Genomic DNA, 26,346 nt, shown 5'->3' with positions numbered 1-26,346 from the left:
CGCTGTGGCTGCACGGTGGATGAGTGGGTAAAATGCTGGCCTCGCAGCTAAGAGACCCAAGTTCAATTCCACCCTCTGTGTGTGGAGTTTGCATGTTCTCCCCGGTTTACATAGGTATGAATGTGAGTGTGAATTGTTGTTTGTCTATATGTGCCCTGTGATTGGCTGGACACCATTCCAGGGTGTACCCCGCCTCTCGTCCGAAGACAGCTGGGATAGGCTCCAGCACCCCCGCAACCCTCGTGAGGAAAAAGCGTTAGAAAATGAATGAATGAATGATTCCTTACTTGGAATTTTGCAGCTTCACTTTAACAGAGTTTTTTTTTAATATATATCAATGAATAATTCATCGCTGTTGATGCACGGTGGATGAGTGGGTAAAATGCTGGCCTCGCAGCCAAGAGACCCGAGTTCAATTCCACCCTCTCTGTGTGGAGTTTGCATGTTCTCTCCAGTTTACATAAGTATGAATGTGAGTGTGAATGGTTGTTTGTCTATATGTGCCCTGTGATTGGCTGGCCACCAGTCCAGGGTGTACCCCACCTCTTGCCAGACAGCTGGGATAGGCTCCAGCACCCCCTCATGAGGATAAGCGGTAGAAAAAGAATGAATGAACTCATCGCTGTTTTGTGGTTGACTACGGCCTATTAGTAGTCTAAAATTGAAATATTTAAGCACACTGACCCCTTTGGGGTGATGCCATTGGAGGGGGGGTCCCGGTGTTGTCTCTTTGGACTGTGCACGGTCGGGCCCCGTAGGTACAAGCCCGGCTACCAGGCACTCGCCATCGATCCCCAACCGCCGGATTCCAAGCAACGGAAAACTAAGTCCAATGTTTTGTCTCTCCATTGGGTCACTAGCCACTCCTCTTCTTGGACGTGGGTGTCATGGGTGCCTCTACCAAGGGCATGGATCCCCCGACTGGATCACACAAACCCATAAGGTGGTAGCCCCAAAGATCGACTGGTTTGGTCCGTCCCAGTGAAGAGGCAGCCGAGCCCAAAGGCAAAGCTCTAAATTTACCTCTCGATCGGCATTCCCGCTCCCACCTATCTATGGTCATGAGCTTTGGGTAGTGACTCAAAGGAGAAGATCACAAAATAACGTGAGAAGTTCTGCTATCTGGAACGAGCTCGGAGTAAAGCCACTAGTCCTCCATCTTGGAGAAACCAGATAGTCATTGGTATATGTCAAGGAAACATCATAACAAAAATAAACAAATGCTTTCTGCATCTGCCGTCATCGTCGTCATTAGAAATTCCTTCACTGATTCTTCCTGTTGAGTGATATCTCGAATTATTTGTCACCAGTCTCATCAGCACGGGTGGTTCAATCAGCCCTCCAGCCACGCAGAATGAGCCAATGTTAGAACCCGTCAACATTTAACGGTAATGAACGCCTCTCTAATCCCACAGCGTGCACCCGTGTACCCGAGAGTTCATCTTAGCCTCTCGACATTTTCACGAAAGCGGCTTACGGCGTAATTCCAGTGGGTTGCCGGCTGTTGCCTGGTTGTTGCATCATCACTCAAAGCTGTCAGCGTTACGGAGCTCCTGGATTGGTTGTTGGTGTTATTAAATGGGTGCCATTGTACAGGATGGGGATGCAGACTTTTAGTGGCCGTTTGGTTGGGAGGAACCGAGTCGCCAAATGTGAAGGTTGCTGGTTCGATCCAAAGTCGTTACATAACCATGTTCAGGTATCTTTGGGCAAGTCCATTATTTGAATGTCTATCGCAGGGGTCTCAAACTCAATTTACTTGGGGGCCACTGGAGCTCGGGTCTGGGTGAGACTGGGTTTTCCAAAAAAAAAACAAAAAAATGCATTTATTAAAAACAAAAAAATTAAAAAAAAACTTCGCTTTGGTTCCAATTTTCTACAAGAAAAGCTCTGATAAAACATTCCACTGTTCTCAAATATCTTACTTTTTATTTTTCTCCCCAAAATAAGATGAAAAATAAATAAACAAATCAAGAATAAAGAAAATCAATCACAGTAATAAATAAATAAATATAATAATAATAAAACGGCAAATAATAAAAACTTAAGAAACCACATATAGTTGGTGGGTAGACAAATTATTTTTTTCAGATTAAAATGAACAAAGCATTATTAGAGCCCTGTAGACATGACAAAACACGACTATAGTCACATTTATACTTTTTTATTTACAACATATTGCGCAACTGCAGGGTCTTGAGACACATGCTAACTCGCAAACTAGAGAGCTAGCGACCTAAACGGTAGCCTTCAAGTTATTTCCTTTAAACTTAAATAGCCAAAAACTTACCACTTCCACACGGATAGGGAGGATAACTATTAACAGTTATTTAACCTTTAACATGAACATTAATCAAACGTAATCATTTTTTCTGGGTACATGATACCATACAGCATCCATATCAAACTTGCGCGGGCCGCACTAACATTAAACTTTCATATCAAGGCGGGGGCCTAAAACTAGTGTCCTGTGGGCCACATTTGGCCGGCGGGCCGTGTGTTTGAGACCCCTGGTCGATCGAATATCGAATTTATATGCATTGTTAATCTGTGAATAATGAGAAAATGCATGCCTCAGTAGGAGCATTGGAGTTTTTGTTGTAAAGTTCCCAGTTTGTCAGCGCTTTAGCGGTAAAACAATAACAGGATATGATTATTCTTCAAATCTCTGCCTGAGGCTTTGATCGGTGAGCTTCACCTCCTGTGCAGTTCCTTGCTCTCTTCCTGCTCCATTTCACAGGCTAACAAACTCAATCTTTTCTCTTTTTCCCCGACTGTCAAAGTGTTTTTTGTCAAACAAGCTCAACACACCCCGATGATGCATTCGGATCAGGAAATACCCGATATATACCAAGTATGTCATTAGGTGTCAGCGCAGGGAAGACACTCCTTTTTTTTTTCCATTCTCTTACGCTCCAATTCTCTACGTTTGACCTCTGTTTCCCCCCCTCTGACAGATCCCGTCTCAGGTAGGAAGTTTATTGTGTTTCACATTCGTCTCCCCGTTGCGCCGTTGTCGCTCCTTCCCTCTCTCTCTTCCACACGCACAAAGCTGCCAAGTCATTCTGGATACGAATGCATGCTTGCTGTTGTTGCATCAAAACACAAAGAATGTGTTGTTGCTTTTTTTTTTCGTTAGAATAATGAAATATATAGATATTAATAAATAAATAAATAAAGAGACAGCTACTCCCGCCCCCCCCGGCCATCAGACTGCTGAATGCCAAATAAGCCCCTCTACCTGCCCACGCAAACAATTTAATTATTATTATTCATTCTAAATTATTGAAATTATTTGTACAAATTACTGTTTACGCTGTACATTGTTCATATTTGATGTCATCTATTAATTGTCCACATTATTTATTATTTATTTATTTATTATTATTTTATTATTATTATTTATTATTATTATTTTATTATTATTTTATTATTATTTATTATTATTTTATTATTATTATTTATTATTATTTTATTATTATTATTCATTATTTTATCATTCATCTAATTATTTATTATTTATTATTTATTATTTATTATTTATTATTTATTATACAGGAGCCAGGTAACGACATTTCGTTGGGAATTTCACTGCTGTGTTATTGTGCAATGACAATAAAGGAAGTCTATCTATCTATCTATCTATCTATTAAATACAAACGTGCAGATAAGTGTATTCTTAAGGCACGGTATTGATCACAACTGGACTGTTCAGGTTGTACGTTTCACCTCTCAACCGGTCAATCAGTTCATGCTAAAACACTAGATAGGACAGCTCTACTCTGAGATGCTGGTCCAGGATCCAAGTGTTTATTCAAACAAGAACGGTTTCAATCTTTTGTGGTCCAAAACAGCAGTCATAAAGTTACAATGGTGTGTTAGCATCCCCTTCCTAAAACAGCCCCTTTGGTTCCAGGTCCGTTCATGACCATTGTTACAAATTAATGTTATGCTAGCAAGAGTGATTGCACTAAAATGACTCCTTTTATTATATATCTTATCATTTTTGTACCACAAAAGGAGTGAATAATAAATACTATAGATTCTGTACCATTCCCTCAGATGAGAGTCGTCTTATCTTGTCTGAATGATGGAAGCCTGCTCGGATGACAGCTGAAACGTCTTCTAAGACAAGCTAAACTGTCCATTTGTGATTGATTTAATGGCTTGATAATTGCCCTGCAATTTTAACTTCCATTTTTTTGGAAATATAATGAGAGGAAAAACGTGAAGTAGAAAAAGGTAGCAAATTGTCCAGTCTAAGTATTCTTTCCTTTATGTATTTTAGGTCTCTCCATGATTATTGTTACAACTAGAGGTGTTCTTGTTTGGGGGGGGCGTGCTGCTACATGGGAGGATAAACCACACCCTCAGACTAGAGCTGTCCTATCTGGTCTTTAATCATAAACTAATGATGAGAGCCGTAATATCCTGTATGAAAACCTAAACAGTCCAGTTACGATCGATTCATTCATTTTCTATCGTTGATCCTCATGAGGGTTGTGGGTGGTGCTGGAGCCTATCCCAGCTGTCTTCGGGCGAGAGGCGGGGTACACCGTGGACTGGTGGCCAGCCAATCACAGGACACATTTAAACAAACAACCATTCACACTCACATTCATACTTTTGGACAATTTGGAGTCGCCAATTAACCTAGCACGAAAGTACTAATTTCACTTTCCTTTTCTTTGACACATCGCAACAGTCTACCTCACGCTAGTGAGTCATAATGATGGGAAAACGATAATATAAACGATATATATAATGCCCAACTGCATATTCATCCGCCTGTGTATTCATCCCAGTACATCATATTAAAGGTGAAAATTGTGTTGATATTCCCATACATTAAAAAGTGTGCGTGAGCGTAATGTCGCTAGCTGAGGTCCACTTTTGAGCTGCTTGATTCAGGGTGACCCTCCTGTGACGGCTATATTAATTACAGCCTCCTGGGGGCCATGGCCTATTTGTAAATCCACCTACACCTGCCCTTGTCTACCTATACCCAACCCCCCCCCCCCAACCTACCACAGTGTACGCTTTGTCAGCACTGAGCCGGGCACCGCCGATAGCCACAGCTATCGTCCCCCCTCGACAGCCTGCTCGCTTCCATCGCTCTGGCTTTCATTGGTGCACCCTGTTCATTTTTCATTTCAGAAGGTGACACGGTGGATGCTTGGGGGTCTCAAGGGGCCAAAACGTGCCATCGATTTGCTTTCATAGTCGCAGGCTAGATGAGCACACTTAGTGAAGAACTGATAAACACAACCTTGCTTGTCATTCCGGGAATTTTCGGCTAAAATGTGAAGCTGTCATTTAGCTATTTGGAATAAGGGCATCAGGCTCTTTTGAAAGCTAACAAGCGGAATTATATCCTCGGAAATGAGAATCCGTCTAAGTGCTGCTGACATTTCAGAAGATGAGTTTGAATATGCAGAGACAAAAAAAAAAATTTGTAAGTTCACCTTAAAAATAACTAAAGCTTGAGTCCTTGCCTATCTTAAATGCTACAAAATACGACAAAAGTTGAGTATTTTACACAGGTTCGGTGTCCGAGTGGTTAACATGTTGGCCACACAGTCAGGAGATCGGGAAGACCTGGGTTAGAATCTGCATGGTTTTTCCCCGGGTACTCCGGTTTCCTCCCACATTCCAAAAACATGCTAGGTTAATTAGCGACTCCAAATTGTCCATAGGTATGAATGTGAGTGTGAATGGTTGTTTGTCTATATGTGCCCTGTGATTGGCTGTGATTGGCTGGCAACCAGTCCAGGGTGTACGCCGCCTCTCAGCTGGGATTTCATGGGCTGCACGGTGTACGATTGGTTAGCATGCAGGCCCCGCAGCTAGGAGACCCGAGTTCAATTCCACCCTTGGCCATTTCTGTGTGGAGTTTTGCATGGAATTTCCTCCCCCGTTCCAAAAACATGCTAGGTTAATTAGCGACACCAAATTGTCCATAGGTATGAATGTGAGTGTGAATGGTTGTTTGTCTATATGTGCCCTGTGATTGGCTGTGATTGGCTGGCAACCAGTCCAGGGTGTACGCCGCCTCTCAGCTGGGATTTCATGGGCTGCACAGTGTCCGAGTGGTTAGCATGTAGGCCCCACAGCTAGGAGACCCGAGTTCAATTCCACCCTCGGCCATCTCTGTGTGGAGTTTTGCATGGAATTTCCTCCCACATTCCAAAAACATGCTAGGTTAATTAGCGACTGCAAATTGTCCATAGGTATGAATGTGAGTGTGAATGGTTGTTTGTCTATATGTGCCCTGTGATTGGCTGGCAACCAGTCCAGGGTGTACCCCGCCTCTCAGCTGGGATTTCATGGGGTGCACGGTGTACGAGTGGTTAGCATGCAGGCCCCACAGCTAGGAGACCCGAGTTCAATTTCACCCTCGGCCATTTCTGTGTGGAGTTTTGCATGGAATTTCCTCCCACATTCCAAAAACTGCTAGGTTAATTAGCGACTGCAAATTGTCCATAGGTATGAATGTGAGTGTGAATGGTTGTTTGTCTATATGTCCCCTGTGATTGGCTGGCGACCCTGGTGAGGATAAGCGGTATAGAAAATGGATGGATGGAAACAGCTCCATGGATTCTAGACAGTTTGTCATTATTTTTTTGCACAATAAGAAGAACAAAAACATAAGCACACACTGGAAATATGATCATTCATGCAGGTTATTGTATTCTTGTAGCATTGAATGGATCGCAACTGGATTGTCTTAGAAAACCTTTTGCCTCCACTTCATGCTCAATGACTAGATAGGACAGTAGTCAACGTCAAATGCACAGGAAGCGCAATTTCCTCACCCGTTTTCACATTTTTATTGGCTATTCAGTCAGTCATCACATAGTATGGAAGTTGATAGTCGACTGGCAAAAAAAGTGCTTTATTTTGTTAGAATGAGTCCAATTTACACTCGGTAATATGTGTAAAATATGTACAGCTGACTAAAATGATGCCGCAGCGGTTAGTGTACCTTTAAGAAATAAAGGCTTGATGTGAACCTACTCTCTTACCGCAGTACATTTACTGGCTCATTGTCAACATAATAGGATCATTCTGGCGGGAGATATATTTGCAGTTGGAATACCGAGTTTTCAAAGCATTTAGGTTTATGTGTTGTTGCTTGAATGTTGTATATTAGTCAAATCCCAGCGAAATAAGCTTGCCAATTATACGCAGCACCCCCCCCCCCCCCCCCCAATTGGTACACAAATAGAAAGCGGTGTAAATCCTCGGTTTTGTCACTACAATGGAACGTGGTCAGAATGGTCAGTCGGTCAGAATGTTAAGGGTTAGGGTTTCATCCAGATGAGTTACGAGTTATTTAATGAGAAGCGACAAAGAAACCAAAAAGGGGGGGTGGGCAGAATTACATGTCCCTAAAAGCCGAAGGTCGCATGCTGAATGATGCGTGTATGAATGTTTAATGCGCAGCGGCAATTCCACAGCAACACGTTTTCGCCTCCTGGCCTCCGTCAGACTAATAGACGCAGGAAGAAGCCGTCATGATGGATGGTCTCAGCGTGTCACTTCCGCCCCCTTTGACACGTTATGTCGTGATTGTTAAAATGTTTCAGACAGTGAGGCCACCATGGACAGCGACAGTGGATTTCTTGCATATTTGCAGATTTTTGGTTAAAAAAAAAAAAAAAAAAAATATATATATATATATATATAGACAATTTTAATATACAATAGAATTCCATCAGGCAAGCAGTGTGGATTATGTAGATGCGGCTTCTCAGCCAGCCAGGGACGAGCCAACGGTTTTTCGGGGAGACGGATGTCAACAGACGGAAGCGTGGTTGCAGCGCTAACCTAATGACCTGACTGCAAATGTAGGGGTTCGTCGGCTATCGGGTATATTTCCGTTGTACATTGTCTGGGAGGACTTAAAGCAGCGGTGCCCATGATTCTGCTGAGCGCGAGCGACCGCTCGATCACAAAGGTATAGTATGGGTCGATTGCATAAAGGTCACTTTGTAGCTGTCATTTGACATCAGTCAGCTGACATTCAGCGCCCCCTCCTGACTAGCTGTGCCCCGCCATGGCAATGATTAAGTGATGACCAGTCATCTCAAGGTACACACGGAGATGTGACTTTCATCTTTAGTATTCTGATTACAGATAAACTAACTCAGCGGTAAGTTATCCATTTTTTATTGCCTAGTTCTGCAGAAAAAATACATTTGATGGCTTTGCGTCACGTCCTGTACTCCATTGTAGTAATGTGTGTTTTGGACTTTTTCCATTTGTAAAACTACTATTTCATGATTAACTGGAAAATGTGCTCATTGCTGAAACCTTGTAAATAAGTTGCCTTGACTTGGGCTGCATTGTTTGATGGCAAATGTTAATAATAATGTGACTGTGAATGAAAAATACTAAGCATTAGTATTTAGTAGAGATAGTACATATCTTTACCGATGGTGATAGTTCTATTACTATGAGGAGAACCAGTATAGAGTGGAGGGATCCACCTGCTGTGGCCAGAAAGGTGTACTGTATTCGGATATATGCTCCGAGCAGCCAGTGTGCTGCTACGGAGGTCAGGAGCACCAGGAGGAGTCACCCGGCGTGGCCCAGCAAAGTGCACTGTATTTGGGCACACGCTTAGAGCAGCCGGTGTGATGCCACAGAGATGGGATCAAACCTTTTGCACTTTTCAAACGCAGTGATAGTGGCTTTTCATGTAGATGATAAGGGTTTTGTGTGTGTTTGATGGGCTTTGTTGCCCTCAACGCGGAGCATTTGGTACAACGAGGACGCAAAAAGTCTTCCTCGGAACGGGAAATGTTTGTTTACAAGTGAGCTCAGGGGAAATTTTGATGTCATAGGCAGGAGAAAAAAGGAGCGCTTGATTTGCTCACACCCAGGAAGTATGGGTAATTTTGCATTAGAGTGTTTTTTTTTAAATTGTAGGTTATTGTCATTATAATACCCTCATACTGATCAGAAGTAATTATGGCGCACACCTTTTCTTGAGGTTAGTCGTTTTGAAGTTTATGAGTAGACTTCTAAATATTTTATTTCTAGGTATGTTTTCTATGTTTATACTAGGAGGTGGATATTTTTGGTTATTTTAAAAGTACTTCATAGGCACCCCCTGACTTAAAGAATCACATTCAGGCCTCATACTTCAAGCCGGTGTTCTTGCTTCTACATTTGTTATAAAAAAATAAAATGAGATCATCAGTTTTTACTGGTGGAAAAAAAAAATCAGCGTTCAATTGCTGCGTCAAGCTGTGTGAGATACCTCCAGAGCCTGAACAGCAGCTTTATAATAAATCACTATACTGCAGGGGTCTCCACCTTTCATGACTATTAGAGCTCCTTTGGAGAGGTTGGCTACTTGTCTTGCATTTATATGATTGGCATCGATGAAGTTGGACTAAATCTACAACGTATTTGAGAAAAGTGCAGCATGAAAAAAAAAATACGGAAAATACGGAACACTCCCTTTTCACAAAAGCAAAATTTTCCTTTTGAATATCATGAATAATCCCTAAGATCCTCTTTCAAGAGATTGCCATGTGGTTGGAACAAATGTTCCTCTTTTCCGGGCGACCTCCACGCGTGCCGCACGCCGCCAATGAGCTCATTAGCTTGGAAGGGATGTGGGGTGGGGGGGTTGGTCTGTGTTAGCGCCGCAAATATTTGTTTTTCCGTTAGCATCTTTTTCCACGTCGGCCAGCGGCGTTGTTTACGTGTTTGCTGTCTGACAAAGGCAGCATGAATTAATCATGGCTTGGGCCACACGCTCAAGTCACGGGCCGCCTAATAGGCCATGTGAGAATTAGCGCGTCTTAGTGTGCATGTTAACCAGCGTTTGGATGGTAATGATGCAAAAGAGCATGAGCTTTGATTGACACCACAAAACAAAGCGTGTGGCATGTCTAGCCAAGAGATGCGGCCATATTGGCTTTCCTAGCGATGTCCTGGCTGCAATTGAGCTTTTCAATAAGTTTTGTGTTCACGGACGGAGGCGTTTAAGTTCTGTTTTATTTGGTTTAAGTTCTCCTGTTTCCTGAACTAGATAGTCTTTGAAATTATTCATTCATTCATTTTCTACCGCTTTTCCTCACAAGGGTCACGGGGGGTGCTGGAGCCTATCCCAGCTGTCTTCGGGCAAGAGGCGGTGCACACCCCGGACTGGTGGCCAGCCAATCACAGGGCACATATAGACAAACAACCATTCATACTCACATTCATACCTTAATATTACTGAAGAAAACATCACTTGAGAGTGACAACACGCATCAGGAGGTTGCCTACAGCCACAGCTGTTCATATCAAAGCTTTTTGACCTGTGGCATTTTTTTCCCGAGGCCTATGAAGCACAAATTCTTGTCTCACGATCAAGGTTGACATGCAGGGGAGAAACTTTCTCAGAGTTTTCCAAAGAGAAACAAATGAAACTTTTTCTTTAGCTTATTCATTCATTCATTCATTCATTTTCTACCGTTTTTTCCTTATGAGGGTCGCGGGGGTGCTGGAGCCCATCCCAAATGTCTTCGGGCGAGAGGCGGGGCACACCCCGGACTGGTCGCCAGCCAATCACAGGGCACATATAGACAAACAACCATTCACACTCACATTCATACCTATGGACAATTTGGAGTCGCTAATTAACCTAGCATGTTTTTGGAATGTGGGAGGAAACCGGAGTACCCGGAGAAAACCCACGCATGCACGGGGAGAACATGCAAACTCCACACAGAGATAGCTGAGGGTGGAATTGGACCCTGATCTCCTAGCTGCGAGTTCTGCGCGCTAACCACTAGACCACCGTGCCGCCTGTCTTTAAAATTATCTAACAAGTCAAACAGCTCAACACTTATGAAAAGCGCTACTCAGTAGCGTTAAAAGTTGACACCAGTATGGGATCGAATACAAAGTCAGTGTTGTTGCACTTGACTAACTCTAAGGCAACCCAACCGGATGACATCCTTACTCACAGTGCAACACAAATAACACCACAAGTAATCCACACAATGTAACTGCACCACATATCCGATGTCGGTATGGAGATAAGGGCTTACACACTGATATACGTGCAAAAAAATTATATTTTATACAAATGTATAACCCGTAAATCACGGGTAACTGGGTAACTTCCTGTTGGGGAAATGTATTAATGGGCTTCCCAAGAAAAAAATGTATTTTTTTGCATGTATGTTAGTGTGGAAGTGGTTATTTACCAGAAAATGTGTTCTGATGCAGGAATTCTGTCCATACGTGTTATGTCATACGACCTAGACTTTGATGCCGCGTCCTCCTTGGAATGACGTTGCATATTTCATTTGCCCTGCCCATGAAACATGGAAATATTTGTCCTGAATTCCAAAATCCAGCAGCTTTTAACCGACTGTTTATCTCTCTGAATCAGGACTTTGGCGACGACGGCTCATTGTACTTCACCAAGGTGACCACCGCCCACATGGGCAATTACACCTGCCACGCCGACGGCTACGATGCACTCTTTCAGACGCACGTTCTACAAGTGGACGGTAAGAGGCTGCGGTCATAAATTCCATGATTTCCTTTGTTTTTTCCGGAGCTCCTGAATCACTTTGTTGTTACGGCACATGTAGCAGATGCTCAATTTCTAATCATTCTTGCCACCTTAAAAGACGGATTGACTCGGCGAGACAAATGAGCTCTGCTGATCGTGGTAGTCTCTTGACATTTATCACAGAGGGATTTCTCCTATGGGATTCCCAAACATCTGTTGGAGTAAATCCTGCTTCATTATTGTCAGCACCGATAAGAAGCTTCACTGTTGGCGGAATATTGGATCATTTTTATTGACCACGTGAGAGCAGTCACCTTTTCCTCAAGTTGACGCCCAAACTTGACTCTATTCCGATTTTATTCCGAAGTATTGCGTTGTTTGTACTTGTTTACTGGTATGTTAGCATACCAGTAAACAAGTATCACATATATACTGTACAATAATGGGGCTTTCCAAAGTGGAAGTGTAACCTGCCCGGTCCCTGGTCCTAAAGTCCTACTTTTAGCCTATGGGACGCCTCCCTGGAAGTGTTCAGGGCTCGGTGGGAGGTGTTCGGGAAGACCCAGGACACATTGGAGAGACACTGTCTCTCAAGTGGCCTGGGAATGCCATGGACTTCCATGCTTTAGCTGCTGATCCCATGACCCAACCTCGGATTAACGGAAGAAGATGGCCCCTTTCTCACAGACGCCCCTTGCTAAATGACTCTGTTGGCTTCAGTCTTTAGGCTTTGCTACACATCTTAAAATGCAGCCTCTAGCGCTCTTAATTAGTTTTTTTCAGCGAATAGGCTAACCTTGTTAAAATAGTATAATTGCTATGCTAGTGTCGCTAACAAAGAACACAATATGGGACGTCTAAATCATAAAAGTCCAATACTTCAAAAGTTATTGTTTGCCTCAAGTCAGCAACAAGAGTTGAAGGCGGAGCAAACATGGCTGACAATAACGGCGCCGATAGTTTAAATGCAAAGGACGGAGGACGGAGGGGCATCAGAAAGTTACACAATCGATTTTTTGAAATCAATCTCAAGTGTTGCTTCGAAACTTTACATCCTTTACATTGTATAAACATCAGCTCTCTGCCAGCCAAAGCAAAAACTTTCCTCTGCCTCAAGTGCGTCTCTCCTTCTGATTAAAAGTCAATTCCGTCGGTGATGAACAGCATCGCCAATCCACTCACTCATCGGCCCGTTTCCTAATTGAGTTTTAGAAAATGGCAGTCGCCTCCGCAGCGTGATAGCGGCTCCTCCAGGGACCGGGGGCCTAGACGAGAAACGTGGAATCCATAGTCTGTGCTGAAAAGGTCCGCTTTGCAATCAATTACGAGTGAGAGAGTCGCCGCTCTCTCAGGCTTTCACTCCTTTTCATAAACAGAACAATGGCCGTAATAAGGCTGGCGGTCCCGCCATTGCGTGTCAGTTAACCTCCTGCTTTAAATGAAAGGAGAATGAAGCAGACGTCTGTCAAACATACGACGATGAAGATGTCACAACCCGCCGTGCAGGTTTTCAGTCTGTATGTTATTGGGGGAGGCCATGGTCGCCATGTTTTTCTGTAAACATGGGGAGGGCGTGGCAAGAGCAGGAAGTACATGGAAGTACAAGTTCATGTCCCTCACACCACGCCTGGTAGTGAACAGCATGCATACTTTTATTTAACTCCTTACAATTAGCCGTTTCTATGTAATCTCCAAAGTACTGCTGTTGGGAAGTATGCACTACATAAATGGAGTCCAATAATGGATCTATATCTATATTTGGTATATTTGGTCCACTTGGAAAGTGGAAACCACACTGTTACTGTTACTTAATTGTACAATCTAGACGTGAGAAACTCAATAAAACCAACTCACTCGCAACCTTTCCATTTCAATCATAAGACCGCTAACACTGCTTTATTATTACCGGCGCTGACAGAGGATCAACCACCATTACAAGCGTGAAAAATAAAGCATAAGTTGTGATTATTTGCATGAATTAAATGTTTAATCTGTTTTTATATGTTAAACATCTTGGACTAGAGCTGTTAGGGTTGGAAAAACAATAGTCATTCATACCCTGAGGGCAAGGTGAGGAGCGGTGAGTTGAGGAAAGGAGACTGGAGAATGGAAGTGCATGTGAAAGATTTTAGTTTTATTTAGTCATTCATTCATTTTCTACCGTTTATCGTCACAAAGAGTTGCAGGGGGTGCTGGAGCCTATCCCAGCTGTCTTCTTCGGGCGAGAGGCAGGGTACACCCTGGACTGGTGGCCATCCAATCACAGGGCACATATAGACAAACAACCATTCACACTCACATTCATACCTATGGACAATTTGGAGTCGCTAATTAACCTAGCATGTTTTTGGAATGTGGGAGGAAACCGGAGTACCCGGAGAAAACCCACGCATGCACGGGGAGAACATGGAAACTCGAGGGTGGAATTGAACTCGGGTCTTCTAGCTGTGAGGCCTGTGCGCTAACCACTCGCCCACTGTGCAGTTTTTAGTTTTATTTTCTAATTATTTAGAGATTGACTAAAGAACACAGTAATATTCCCTCCTTGTGTTTAAAACTAAAGGTTGCATCAGCACGTGGGACTGTTAAAAACAATAAATTAAGTTTATTTTTTTCTTTTTTTGAAAAGGGAAAAAAATAAATAAATAAGTAAAAAATAAATAAATGAAGTCTTTAATATTAGTATATAAATTTATGATAATGGAACCTTAAACTAGGCATGACTGTACCTCATGGTGAGGGCCTTTTGAAGCAATTTTTAGGTGAGATTAAAAAAAAAAGATTAATACATACATTAATTAGGTCATAACTAATTAATGCTTTTTTTTGTCTTTATCTTTTGAACAATTGAAACAAGTCCTTAATCAAGTCTTATAATGAACCCAAAAACAAAAATTATTGATCCATTTGTAAAATGGTATTTTGACATGAAAACCAAGAAGACACCCAACCGGACACCTCCCTCACTCACGGTGCAACCACAAGCGTCCATCTCCAGTGCGACGTTTATCCGTATCGTGTCGCCGCTCTCGCAAATTATTTTGTTGCAGATGGCGAGGATGGATGTTTAATCAGCGGCAGCACAGATGTTGGCATCATAATGGAAAGAGTGAGTGATTATTACATAAATACTGCAAGCTGCAGGGTGTCTTTGTGCTGATAGTTTGGAATGTGTTTGTGTTTTCCGCCCGCAGCTCATTTTTATTCGCCATATTCTAAAAATAAAAATGAACAGAGATTCATTTTTAAATGTAACTTTAATTTCTCGGCTAAGATGTTTTGTTCTGATAGCTTAGCATATCGTGACCTACAGTAGATTGGTTTTACTCTCTTTAAAGCACAAAAGTATCATTTCATTATTCTGCATGCGGGCCCCAGTGGAAAAAGTGTAAAGTTGATATGAGTTTTATAGAACAGTCGGCTTTATAAGCAACCTTGGAGAAAACGCTATAACGTTATTTGGCTTGTTTTAGTCTCAAGGCCTGTCGCCAGTGTGCTCATTTCTGTTGGAATGCGCCCTTTTTTTGTGTGAATTGGACCCATATAAAAGAATCCTTCTCGTATGAGGTGCATGTTATAAAAGTTCCAAGAGTTTAGCAGTAAGACAGAAACTTTTCGATTTTTTAAAGGGTCTTATTTTAGTACTTTTTCTACCTTTTCTACCTGCTCTGAATTGAATTGGGAAGTGCCATCTCATCTTGGTGGGAGGTGCTAGTGGGGAAGATGTTTGCATGTACATATTAGTCTCACTGTGTAAGCACGTGTGCGTAATGGGGGGGAGGGGCGGGGTGCATATCTGCAAAAGATACCTGGTCATCTCAAACCGGCGGTTACGACCCCATCTTTTTAGCAGCCGCCTCCAGCTCGACGTGATTGAAGCGTCTGGGTGCACTTTGTTGGAATTTCACAGTCGGAGAGCAAAACAGCCTGCTGCGTGCGTGCGTGCGTGCGTGCGTGTGTGGATTTCTGGAGGAAGGTGCTGCAGACGGCGGCCTTGCTGAGTGATTGACGACCGGCTGGGGATCAGCATGAGGGGGGCTGTCAGCGCTGCTGTGCCGCAGTCTGCCTGCAGTGGTTCTACGGACAATCTTATATGGACCGACAGCTGTAGGCATCGTCATGTAAATTACTCAGAATGGGAGCGGCTTGTTAAAGAAAAGTCGAACCATCTACTTGCACATGAGGACCATTTTCCACTGCACGGTACCTACTAGTTCTAGTACTATTTGAGGATGCATGACCAGAAATTATAGAATTAAATGCAGAAAATTAACACAAAGACGTACGAAATTCCAGCTGGAGACCAGGATTTGCCCCTCCACGATCAGAAGATCTATAGGTGCTCATGCAGGCTTCTCAAGGCACCCTGGAAAGAGAATGAATTTATGACGTAGCGGCTGTTGCTGCTGCTGATGCTGATGCTGCACGGCCCTCGACAGCACTTCACACCTCCAAGCACAGATGGGGAATGCTGCTCTGCATTCATCTGCTGATGGCCGCGTGTTGCATTCAATGTTCTGTTTGAAATGCAATATATGATGTTTAACACACACAGTGTTCGCATGTACAGTGATCCCTCGCCACTTTACCCGTTGGATTTCATGTTTTTTCGTTGGCTCGCTGTTCTAATATGAGGAAAAATTTGCATCATTTAATAATAAAACATTTAAAGAAAACAGCAGAAGTGGGAAAACAATTGGATTTTTATGAAAATAATGTGCAAAAAATTGCATATTCCGATGAGAGAAAAAATTTTCTGGGAATCAAGTCAAATTATTATGTGGGGAAAAAAATCGTACATTTACTCGAAAAAAAAAATGCTAAAGAAATACTAATCGTATACAATCAAAAATATAGTAATTCATTGCTTTTCCATTTTTCAGTATGTGTCTCTCGCTGGAAAAATTTGGGGCGCTCTTGCATTAATTAATAATCACACTGATTGAATAATGTCTCTTATTAGTCAAATATATTCATGTTTTTTTGCCTAAATTAAGCATTTTCGAACATGGAAATGTCTAAATGAAGTAAAGTACAAATGTAAGGCATTCAGCAGACGCATTCAAAGACGTGATGATATGACCACGTGGTGCCACTAATATTAGTGTATTGTTCGGCAAGACACACAAGCACCAGACTTGAATGCGGGAACAAGAGTCTGTTATTGTCGGTTTGAATTATGCCCCCTTAACACGTTTTACTGTTGTGACCGTAACCCACGTTATTATGTCCACTATATTGGGTAATAGGAGTGTAATGGTGACTATAGGGGTATTATTTCATGCCTACAAGAATAAACAAACAGGTTTTCTGTGGTGTATCTATTATTCAATTCCTAAATAAGGAACCCTACTCCATGGAAATTCACTTATCACACCAATGAACTGTGATAAACAAGAGATTACCGTACTTCCATGTTTTTTCCAAACACAAAGATGTCCAAAATGTGTTATGTGTACTTGTTTTCAACGCAAACTCCCATTCATTGATATTCACTCAACATGTTGAATGTGTACTGCAAGATTAACAAGACCTAATCCCCCGTGGGTGCTCAATGCATAAATACATATGATTATTATTATTCTTCTTATAATCTCCGTTATTGATTTATCTTACGCCGCTTGCAAGTACAGAGTGTGTTTTAGTGATTTGCTATGGCTTCGGGGTAAAGACAAGAAACTGCGGCAGCAGCGTGTGCAGAAATGTGTCAAGTCAGCTCGAGCGACGCTCCGCTTTTTGTTCCGTCTCGTCTCCTTGCTGACAAAAAAAAGTGACATAAAATCAATAGGAACCAAGGAAGAAATCAATGACCTGGTAATGGTTCTCTCCCTCACTTATGTTTGATTTGTATATGCCACCGTGGAGCTTACTGTACTGTTTTTGATGATATTGTATACTGAACACTCAAGATGACATGAAAGATGATAATATTATTATTGTGTATCCTTAAAATGAATAGTTGGGCGGTGGCACAATTTGGGATTTGAGCTACTACTGTACCTGAAATAGGTTCATAATCATAAGCAGTCATTTCAAGCCTACTTCCTCACTGCCCCCCCCCCCCCCCCCCCCCCGCCCCCCAGTTCCCCCCGTCATCCGCGTGTACCCAGAGAGCCAAGCCAGGGAGCCGGGCGTCACCGCTAGCCTACGCTGCCACGCCGAGGGCATCCCCCACCCCCAGCTGACCTGGCTGAAGAACGGAATGGACATCACACCCAAGCTGTCCAAGCAACTGACCCTGCAAGGTACGCTCTTTAACTTGTGTTGCCAGCTATTCAGACAATAATGGCTGACTAATGTTGACTCCTTTTCAATAGATAGTGAATATAGACTGATATACAGGCTGTACACCGACTACTCCAAAGTACAGTATACTTTGTATAGAATTGCGGAATAGATCTACTGAGAGAATGGGAGTGTGCGCAGCTTTAAATGTCATATACATGCTGGAATTCATGTATCACTCAATGAACCGTAGCTCCCCACACTCATGCAGCTTTAACGCAGTGAGACCTTTACTTTTACTAGTCAAGCATCTACAATGTTTTTTTTTTCCTTTTGGTTGGCTTGGTTAGTGATTGGATTTAGTTTTGTTAATTGTTAAGTTAATTGCTGCTTTAACCACTGCTATCCCCACTTCCACTAAATAAGAGAACTAGGGTAGGAGAGACATGGGTCTGGGAGGGTGGGGTCTACCCATCCCAACAGACTCAGTCCCGCCTTTTTAATACAACACACAGCATAGGACAACCACTAATTAACTCAAGTTAAGTAGATAGGGCAGCCGGGTGAGGGCTTAAAATAAAAATAAAATTAAAATGATGTACTGGACGATGTACAATAGGATGACTAGTAATGAACTGGAACTTTATGGTTGGTTTGTTGTGCTTTGGATTATTTTCACGTTTGAAAATAAAGAAGAAAAAATGAAAATGAAAATTTTGTACTGGACGATGTACAATAGGATGACTAGTAATGAACTGGTTGCTCTTCATGTTCGAAATAAAGAAGAAAAAAAAACACTAGCGGCACCTTCCTTAACTCGTTTTGCCAGCTAATTAGACAATAATGTTCCGTTAAAGTGCATATATTTCTGCCTTAATAATAATAATAATAATACAGTAAACCTCGGATATATCAGACTCGGATATATCGGAAATTTGCTCACAACGGACAGATAAAAAAGAACCAATTTTTCTGTAATGCATTTCCAATAAAAATTCATTGCATATATCGGATTTTTTATAACGGATTTCACCTATTTCGGACAAAATCTCTAGTCCCGTTCCAATGCATTTCCATTAAATTTCCCTCGCATATATCGGATGGCCGCATCGTGGCGCTCCGAAGCTAGCTGACATTCTGAGATGTTTTAAAGCAGAGGACATTTTTAATGCCGACGAAACTGGGTTATTCTGGCAAATGCTGCCAGAAAACACCCTGGGATTTATTGAATGAGATCTTAACCTCACTATTGGAAATAACGTAGGCCTGACGGACGTAACAGGGCCTAGCTTAATTAACAATTTGTTATGCTCAGAGTCCAATAAAGTTAAATTCTCATTACCTTACGTCTCTTTTCATTGGCCAGTCCAGGTACATTGGAAACATAGTCAAGGAAGTGCCTTTTTATAACGGATAAAATCTGATTTACGCATATACCGGATATAAATCCGATATATGCGTAAAACGGACATTTTCCGATATACGCATATACCGGATTTCGCTTATATCGGACAAAACCAGTGGGAACAATTGAATCCGATATATCCGAGGTTTACTGTAATAATAATAATAATAACAATAATAATAATAATAACAGATCCACAACCTGCTTTCGAGCAAGTTTCTTTACTGGAAATGTGACCAGTGTAGATTTTTGGAAACCAATAAAGCCTCATTTTCCAGGAAAAGGAGAAGAGACAAATGCCCCCCCCCCAAAAAAAATAAAAACAAAACTACCAGGCTCCTGCAGCACTTGAGAGACAAAAACACTGGTTACACAGAATTGCCCCTCACAAGTGTCACCTGGTTCTTATCGCCGTGTGCGATTCCCACAGCGAACGGGAGCGAGGTGCACATCAGCAACGTGCACTTTGAGGACACCGGCGCTTACACCTGCATCGCCAAAAACGAGGCGGGCGTTGACGAGGACATCACTTCGCTGTTTGTGGAAGACTCGGCACGCAAAACCCGTGAGTAGATGTCGGATCTTTGAGTTGGCGGTGCGTCAAGGTGTCGGTCCTTGCATCCTTGTTGTGTGCAGCAATGAGAGAGCCTCTGCAAGGGCAGTAAATGTCATGATGGTACTTTCCTCTAGTAGGTTTCTTCTTTAGTCATTATTCTTCATATCATTATGATTCCAAAGCACATTATGACTTTCAGGGACGATTCATGCATCTATTGATTTCCAAGCCAGCCAACCTAACTGGGATCAAAGTTCAGATCCTTGCAAAAACTTTACAATAAAATCTTCAAACTTCTATTTGGAGGCACTTTCATTCTTCACTTTCTTCAAAGTGTTTGGCCTTATTTTCTCCGCATGCGATCATGGACTATATTGATTATGAGTGATATTCAGTGCAAGATGCTTGAGGCAGTTCGGTCAAAGTAGATATTGGGAAACACTTTAATATACAACTTAATAGATATCTCGCTCGTAAAAAAAATCATTTTTCCTGCTCTTTATATGTCACAAGAAACTACGACTACACTGAAGGAAAAGTTATGATTATAGTTTCACTTTAAATACAAATAAAGTCACTTTGTATGAAGTTAGCAAAGTGGGTTTTAAGGTTTTTGTGTTTTTCATTCAAACTATGTATTTCATTCAAACTACGTAGTGTTCATTATAACCACAGTTCATACACACACACGAGGTCAAGGCTACACACTTAAGCCTTAAGAGGATTTTTTTTCCAATTCAAAATCAAATAATAGCAACAATAAGAAGTACTTGTAGAAAAATGCGTTGGAGTTCAGGGCGGAACCGGCACAATGGACTTTTTTTTTTTAAGGTTTTGCACGGAACTAGCCGCTACAAATTCAAGGAGGATTTTTATTGTATGTATGGTAATGGTTTTATTTCATTTGAACATGCATCAGATTACAATTGAATGCATCACATAATCAGTTCACAGTTCCACGTGTCCAAAAGGAGTAGGAAGAAGCAGAGCTTATTAAATCCTACCCCTCTATCTGGTACTTTTACAATCAGTAACTGTTACATTTGTCACTTCCTGCTTTCCAAAAAAATAATTTTTTTTTAATTTTATTTTTCTTGTCCCGTACCGCAGTACGAGGTGATATGACCATCCAATGACGTAATGGGTACCATAGTAAGTGTCAATATAGTGATATTTATAGCACATCATGACTGGTTCAAGACTCTTCATCCTTGTATTTAGCAAACATCAACTGCTTGTATTGTTTCTTGAATTGGCTCATCGTTGTGCATTGTTTGATTTCCTTACTCAATCCATTCCATAGTTTGATTCCACATACTGAAATGCTATGGCTTTTGAACGTAGTCCTAGCATATAAGTGTTTCAAATGTAGTTCTACTCTGAGATCATATTTCTCCTCTCCTGTAGAGAAGTATTGGATGACATTTTTAGATAATTGGTTATTTTTAGCCTTATGCATTTTTTTAGCGGTTTGAAGATTAACTATATCAGCAAGTTGAAGTATTTGTGATTTTAGAAATAAGGAGTTAGTATGGTCTCTGTAGGCGGCATTATGAATTATCCTTACTGACCTTTTTTGCAGTACATTTAGCGAGTGAAGATTGCTTTTATAGTTATTAGCCCATATTTCCACACAATAAGTAAGATATGGTAGAACCAGAGCGCAATAAAGAGTGTGGAGTGATTTTTGTTTAAGAACAAACTTTGTTCAATCGATCTTTGACACACTGCAGACCATGCTGCTTTAATACAATGTTTTTTTATAGGTGTCTTATTTTATCAGAAATGTGGATAATAAAGATGGAAAATGCAAAACGGTGACTAAAACACTAAATTCCAGCAGTCCTGAGAGACTTACTTAAAACTACTGAACAATACGGTCATTTAGGACCTCTCATCAATAACTTTTCCATTCTGTGGTTGTGATTGCGTAAGTGTGTTTAGCCCCTATTGAGCGTGTCGCTATGCGTTGTAATACAGTGTTAAATGCCAGCAGTTATTTGGTAAAAATACGTCAATATGTCAACACAACATTATTCCGAGAGACAAGTAACTGCTTTCAAATTGTGACTTGCCAAGTCACACACACACACACACACACACACACACACAGGCGATAATTAACTGTGACCTTTTATGAAATGTCAGAAGTGGTGTTTGGGGATGGAATAGCGTAATCAGCGGCAGCATGGGGGTAATTAAGCTGCCCAAAGCACACATACGGTCACGTCACACGTCTTCCGTGCTGCATGTTTAACGCCTTCCTTGCACCTCAGCATCAGAGATCACACTCCGGGAGGTCAGAAGTCACTGCTTTAAAAGCTAGAACAGCATTAAACTCAAACTCGAGGGGGGTTATATTTTGTAGTCAGTACTGCATGTTTAGATCTTTAACACACTGGAGACCATGCTGATTTAGGAAGGCCCGAACAAAGTACAAACCAGCTGAACACGACACCATTGGCTCACCTCTGAAGGTCAGAGCCTCTTCTTATTTACAAGCGCTGTACTGTCAAATTCCGTGCAATAAATTGTTTGAGGAATGCTGGAGCCATCACATTTTAAGAGCTCTTCAACGGTCTTGTCACCAGCAGGCAGGGAAAGCATCCATCTCTGACTGTCACAAAAATCTGCCCTTCACAATGTGAACAATTATTACAGCTTCTGTTCCGTTTGTTAGTCTGCTGGTTAATGGTGACGATCATGGCTGTGCTACGGTGACGTTTGTCATGTTTAGCAGTGTATGAAGTCACGTAACCAGGCATTGCCATATACTAGGCGTGTCCCTGTCCAATATTAATATCAGTTTAATTCAGTGCTTCCCAAATAAGCATGAATTAAAGCATTAAATTAATCAAGTAATCGGATAAAACATATTTTTTCTTCTTTCAAGAGAAATAATAAATCTACAAGAAAAAATAAAACATTTGACTAAGTAATGAAGGAGCAATTGATTGAATTATTTAGATAAAGATGAAGTTTAAATAAAATGCTATATTAGAAATGTTTTGGAAAAAGGTGGATGTGGAAGATAATATAACAATTAAACAGCCAGTTAAAAAAAAGATTTAACAAACACAAAATCACAGCTTTTACTTAAGTTGTTGAGTGTTTTGGGGGGGGGGGGGGGGGGGGGGTTAGAGTTGGGGGAGAAAACAATACTTTGCTGGAGGTTAAGCGCTCCCTGAGTCATGTTGGTAAAATACCATCCATTAGCAACCATTAAAGATACAACAAAGAGACAATTATTTTAAAAAAAACAACACAGCCGAAATGAAGCAAACACAATAAAAACTCAAGCCAATGACACCACTAGTCAGTCAGTCACGCAATAATAAATTAATTAAGAAGTCCATGAAAAAAGACATTATCACAATGGCGTTCAGGGCACGAAGGCCCAACCAAACAAGTCACATGTCACAACATAGCGTCTTCAAATACGACGAGTGCCAATTATGAAAGGTGTGTTCATCTTACCGCTGAGTTGTTTCATCCACCAGCAACACCAGTAAACGCTGCGGTTTCTTTAGCCACGTTGACATGAGGAGTTTTTCCAAAAACAATGTTATACGTGCAAAGGAATATTCCAATCTCAAGTCTGCATGCGTTACTGCAATCAAACAGAATAGTCAACGGGGCATGCGCAGTAAAATGTAAACATCAACATCACGTGATTCCGACTTGAGTTTTTCTTTCACTTGTTGGAATAACTCCGTATTGCGAGTTTTTCGTTCGTCCAGTCTTGAAATTTAGTTTGGTTAAAAAAATAAAACTTTCCGCAGCAGTCCAGTGCCGATTGCTCGCCTCCATTTTTAAAGCTGAAGAACGTCTCGAGTTGTGTGTTACGTCATATCTGAGCATGCGCTGAAAGAACGCACCCGGGATAAATTTAAACAGGAAAATATAAAATTCATTCTTGTTAATATTTTATAATTAAACTCGGGACATGTTTTATATAGATATATATTTAATTTTTAAATAAAAACCGGACTTGTGAATGGAGTATATAAGTGTTTAGATTATGTTCCACAGTTAGCATAATGCACACTTAAAAGCTGCTTGCCAACCGCCAATAAACAACAGAAGAAGAAAAACACAACGAAGAAGAACACACCCTGACAACTTTCCATTTGAGTTGGTACAAGATACCTCAATCGGATTGGGGAAAAGAATATTCCACCCCTGGGAATCAGATTATATGTTCATTCGGATTGGCACTTTTCTTTTGGAGTGTATGGGGACACACCCTTATATACCGTGAACAACATCAACATTAAATATGGTGACTTCCTGGTGACTTCGATGCAAAATAAAAACACTGCAGTATTCCAACAAAATTAACCCATATTCATTTTTTGTAGATTCTTAGCCACAAAGAAAGATTAGATGTACAAGACGTACAACAAAATAACCACAGCACCTCTGTTACATAAGAGAATAAAACATCATGTGGAACTTATTGTTGATGCCGACATCCTGTACAACCTTTCCTTGGTCCCATGGTGGGTTATTTAGCTCTCAGCATCAATAAGAATGCACAGCATGTGAGTCAGCATTCCGTGGAATGATACTATACAGGAAAAGCTGACTAGTGTGTAATGTGTTGGTGTTATTATTATTATTATTATTATTATTATATATTACAAACAAGTGTGATTTTTAGCTGTTATGTTAAAGTAAAGCTGAGCTGACAAGATGAGTCCTGATTAAACAGTTTCCTTCGTAAGTAATACTGGTGTTCTTCATATACAATATATAATTATGGAAATCACCAAGACAAGGCCCAGAAGCTATTTGCATCCCCCAGCTCATTTTGGTTTGCCTAAGGCATATTAAAAAAAAAAAAGAGGGCTTGCATGAGAACATTGCTAAGGATGATTAGGGCCAGGCTGAAATGAAAAAGGCATGATAAAATAGTTTTTTAAGTGTTGGCCTTCATTTTGATATTCAAGAATAATTCATTCATTCATTCAGTAGTAAGTCATTGTCTCTGTTACTGTATTGATATTTGTAATTTTATATTACGTTGTTCTTATTTTCAGCACTCCGCTCTCCCATCAAAGTGCTTTTGCTCTTTGTTCAGGCTGCATTTGTAAATAAGAATTTGTTCTTAAATTGCTTGCCTGGGTAAATAAAGGTAAAAATAAATAAATAAAATAAATAAATAGTCTCCTATATTATTCATTCATTCATTCATTTTCTACCGCTTTTTCCTCACGAGGGTCGCAGGGGTGCTGGAGCCTATCCCAGCTGTCTTTGGGCGAGAGGCGGGGTACACCCTGGACTGGTCTCCAGCCAATTACAGGGCACATATAGACAAACAACCATTCACACTCACATTCATACCTATGGACAATTTGGAGTCACCAATTATTTTTTTTGGAATGTGGGAGGAAACCGGAGTACCCGGAGAAAATCCACGCATGCACGGGGAGAACATGCAAACTCCACACAGAGATGGCCGAGGGTGGAATTGAACCCTGGTCTCCTGGCTGTGAGGTCTGCGCACTAACCACTCGACCGCCGTGCCGCCCTCCTATATTAATATTCATTTTAATTTTTTTAGTTTTTACGATTATAGTTGACTTTGTTAAAAAAAAACGGATAAAAAATCATTAAAAAAAATATTGGTTTATATAATATTTAAATAATTAGGAAATGTATTAATTCATTATAATTTTACAATAAAAAAATTTATTGGTCTACTATATTTAACTGCTTACCTTATCTTGACCCACATTGGCTTGGTCTTAGCATTTTTCAGAAAGCCGATCAAAGTGCCCCCCCCCCCACATCATTTCGTTTTTCTGTGTGGGTAAATATAGCAGCATAGCGCTCATCCAAACATCAGAACATTCCTGCGTTGGATCTCAGCGTGGTCTCACGACTCCACTAAATCCTCCTCATCAAACTTTATGACTCACAGTAAAGGTCTATTAGATAATAAATGACCTCAGCAGGAACTCACAGTCTTCAGAGGAACACTGGTGGGCTGAATGGTTGGGCGTTGCACAGCCAGAAATATATTTGCTGCTCAGTACTGCTGCATCTCATTGTGTGGAACAAAAGAAGGGGAAATGTGAAAATGGCGTTTAATCAGTTTTCTGTTGGCCCGGTTATGTGGTGAAGGTCGATAATGGCACTTCTTTAGAGACGTATCATCAGGAACTAACAGGATTATTGGCCTTCTGCTGTCAAAACACAGCTCTCTGTCTCTCACCGCGGCTTTTGTTTGGAAACGCACTTTTATTTTTGGCTGCTTGGTTGGTTCAAACGCTCCCCAGAAACGGTCTCGGATGCTTCCCTTCAGGGACCAATTCTTCTCAGTGCTGTTTTCCTTTCACACGCGTGAATCCAAATGTACTTGTTGCTCTTATTTTGAAGTAAGCGCTGCCAGCTGCATTGTGCAGCTGGTCAAAGACGAGCTGTGTGTTCTGTGACGGGCGGATGCACGACGAGAGAAGTGAAAGTGATACAATATCACCTTTAAGCAGTTGTCGCAGGTGGCTGAGGCTTTGTCTTGTCACGTGAAGTGTGACCACACTTTCCTGAATTTCACTTCATCCTGTTATACCTCTTTGCTGGGGTCTGACCACGTGACTTGCAAAACCCGAGGGGCTGCTTTTCCCGAGC

At 41.3% G+C, this 26,346-nt stretch overlaps 1 protein-coding gene across 3 annotated transcripts in view; it reads left to right on the top strand.

Moving 5' to 3' along the window:
- fstl5 (follistatin-like 5) overlaps positions 1-26,346 on the top strand; it is a 163,176-nt gene that overhangs the window by 112,727 nt on the left and 24,103 nt on the right. For all 3 annotated transcript variants that reach the window (XM_058049613.1, XM_058049606.1, XM_058049621.1), the window contains 3 exons: positions 11,402-11,522; positions 17,611-17,772; positions 19,588-19,722. In XM_058049613.1, coding sequence (XP_057905596.1) covers positions 11,402-11,522; positions 17,611-17,772; positions 19,588-19,722 — 418 coding nt within the window. The remainder of the gene's footprint in view (positions 1-11,401; positions 11,523-17,610; positions 17,773-19,587; positions 19,723-26,346) is intronic.

The sequence above is a fragment of the Doryrhamphus excisus genome, chromosome 2 (assembly GCF_030265055.1).
Source record: "Doryrhamphus excisus isolate RoL2022-K1 chromosome 2, RoL_Dexc_1.0, whole genome shotgun sequence".
NCBI classification, from domain to species: Eukaryota; Metazoa; Chordata; class Actinopteri; order Syngnathiformes; family Syngnathidae; genus Doryrhamphus; species Doryrhamphus excisus.
The sequence above is the reverse complement of the archived record's forward strand: the minus strand, read 5'-3'. Positions and strand labels throughout refer to the sequence as shown.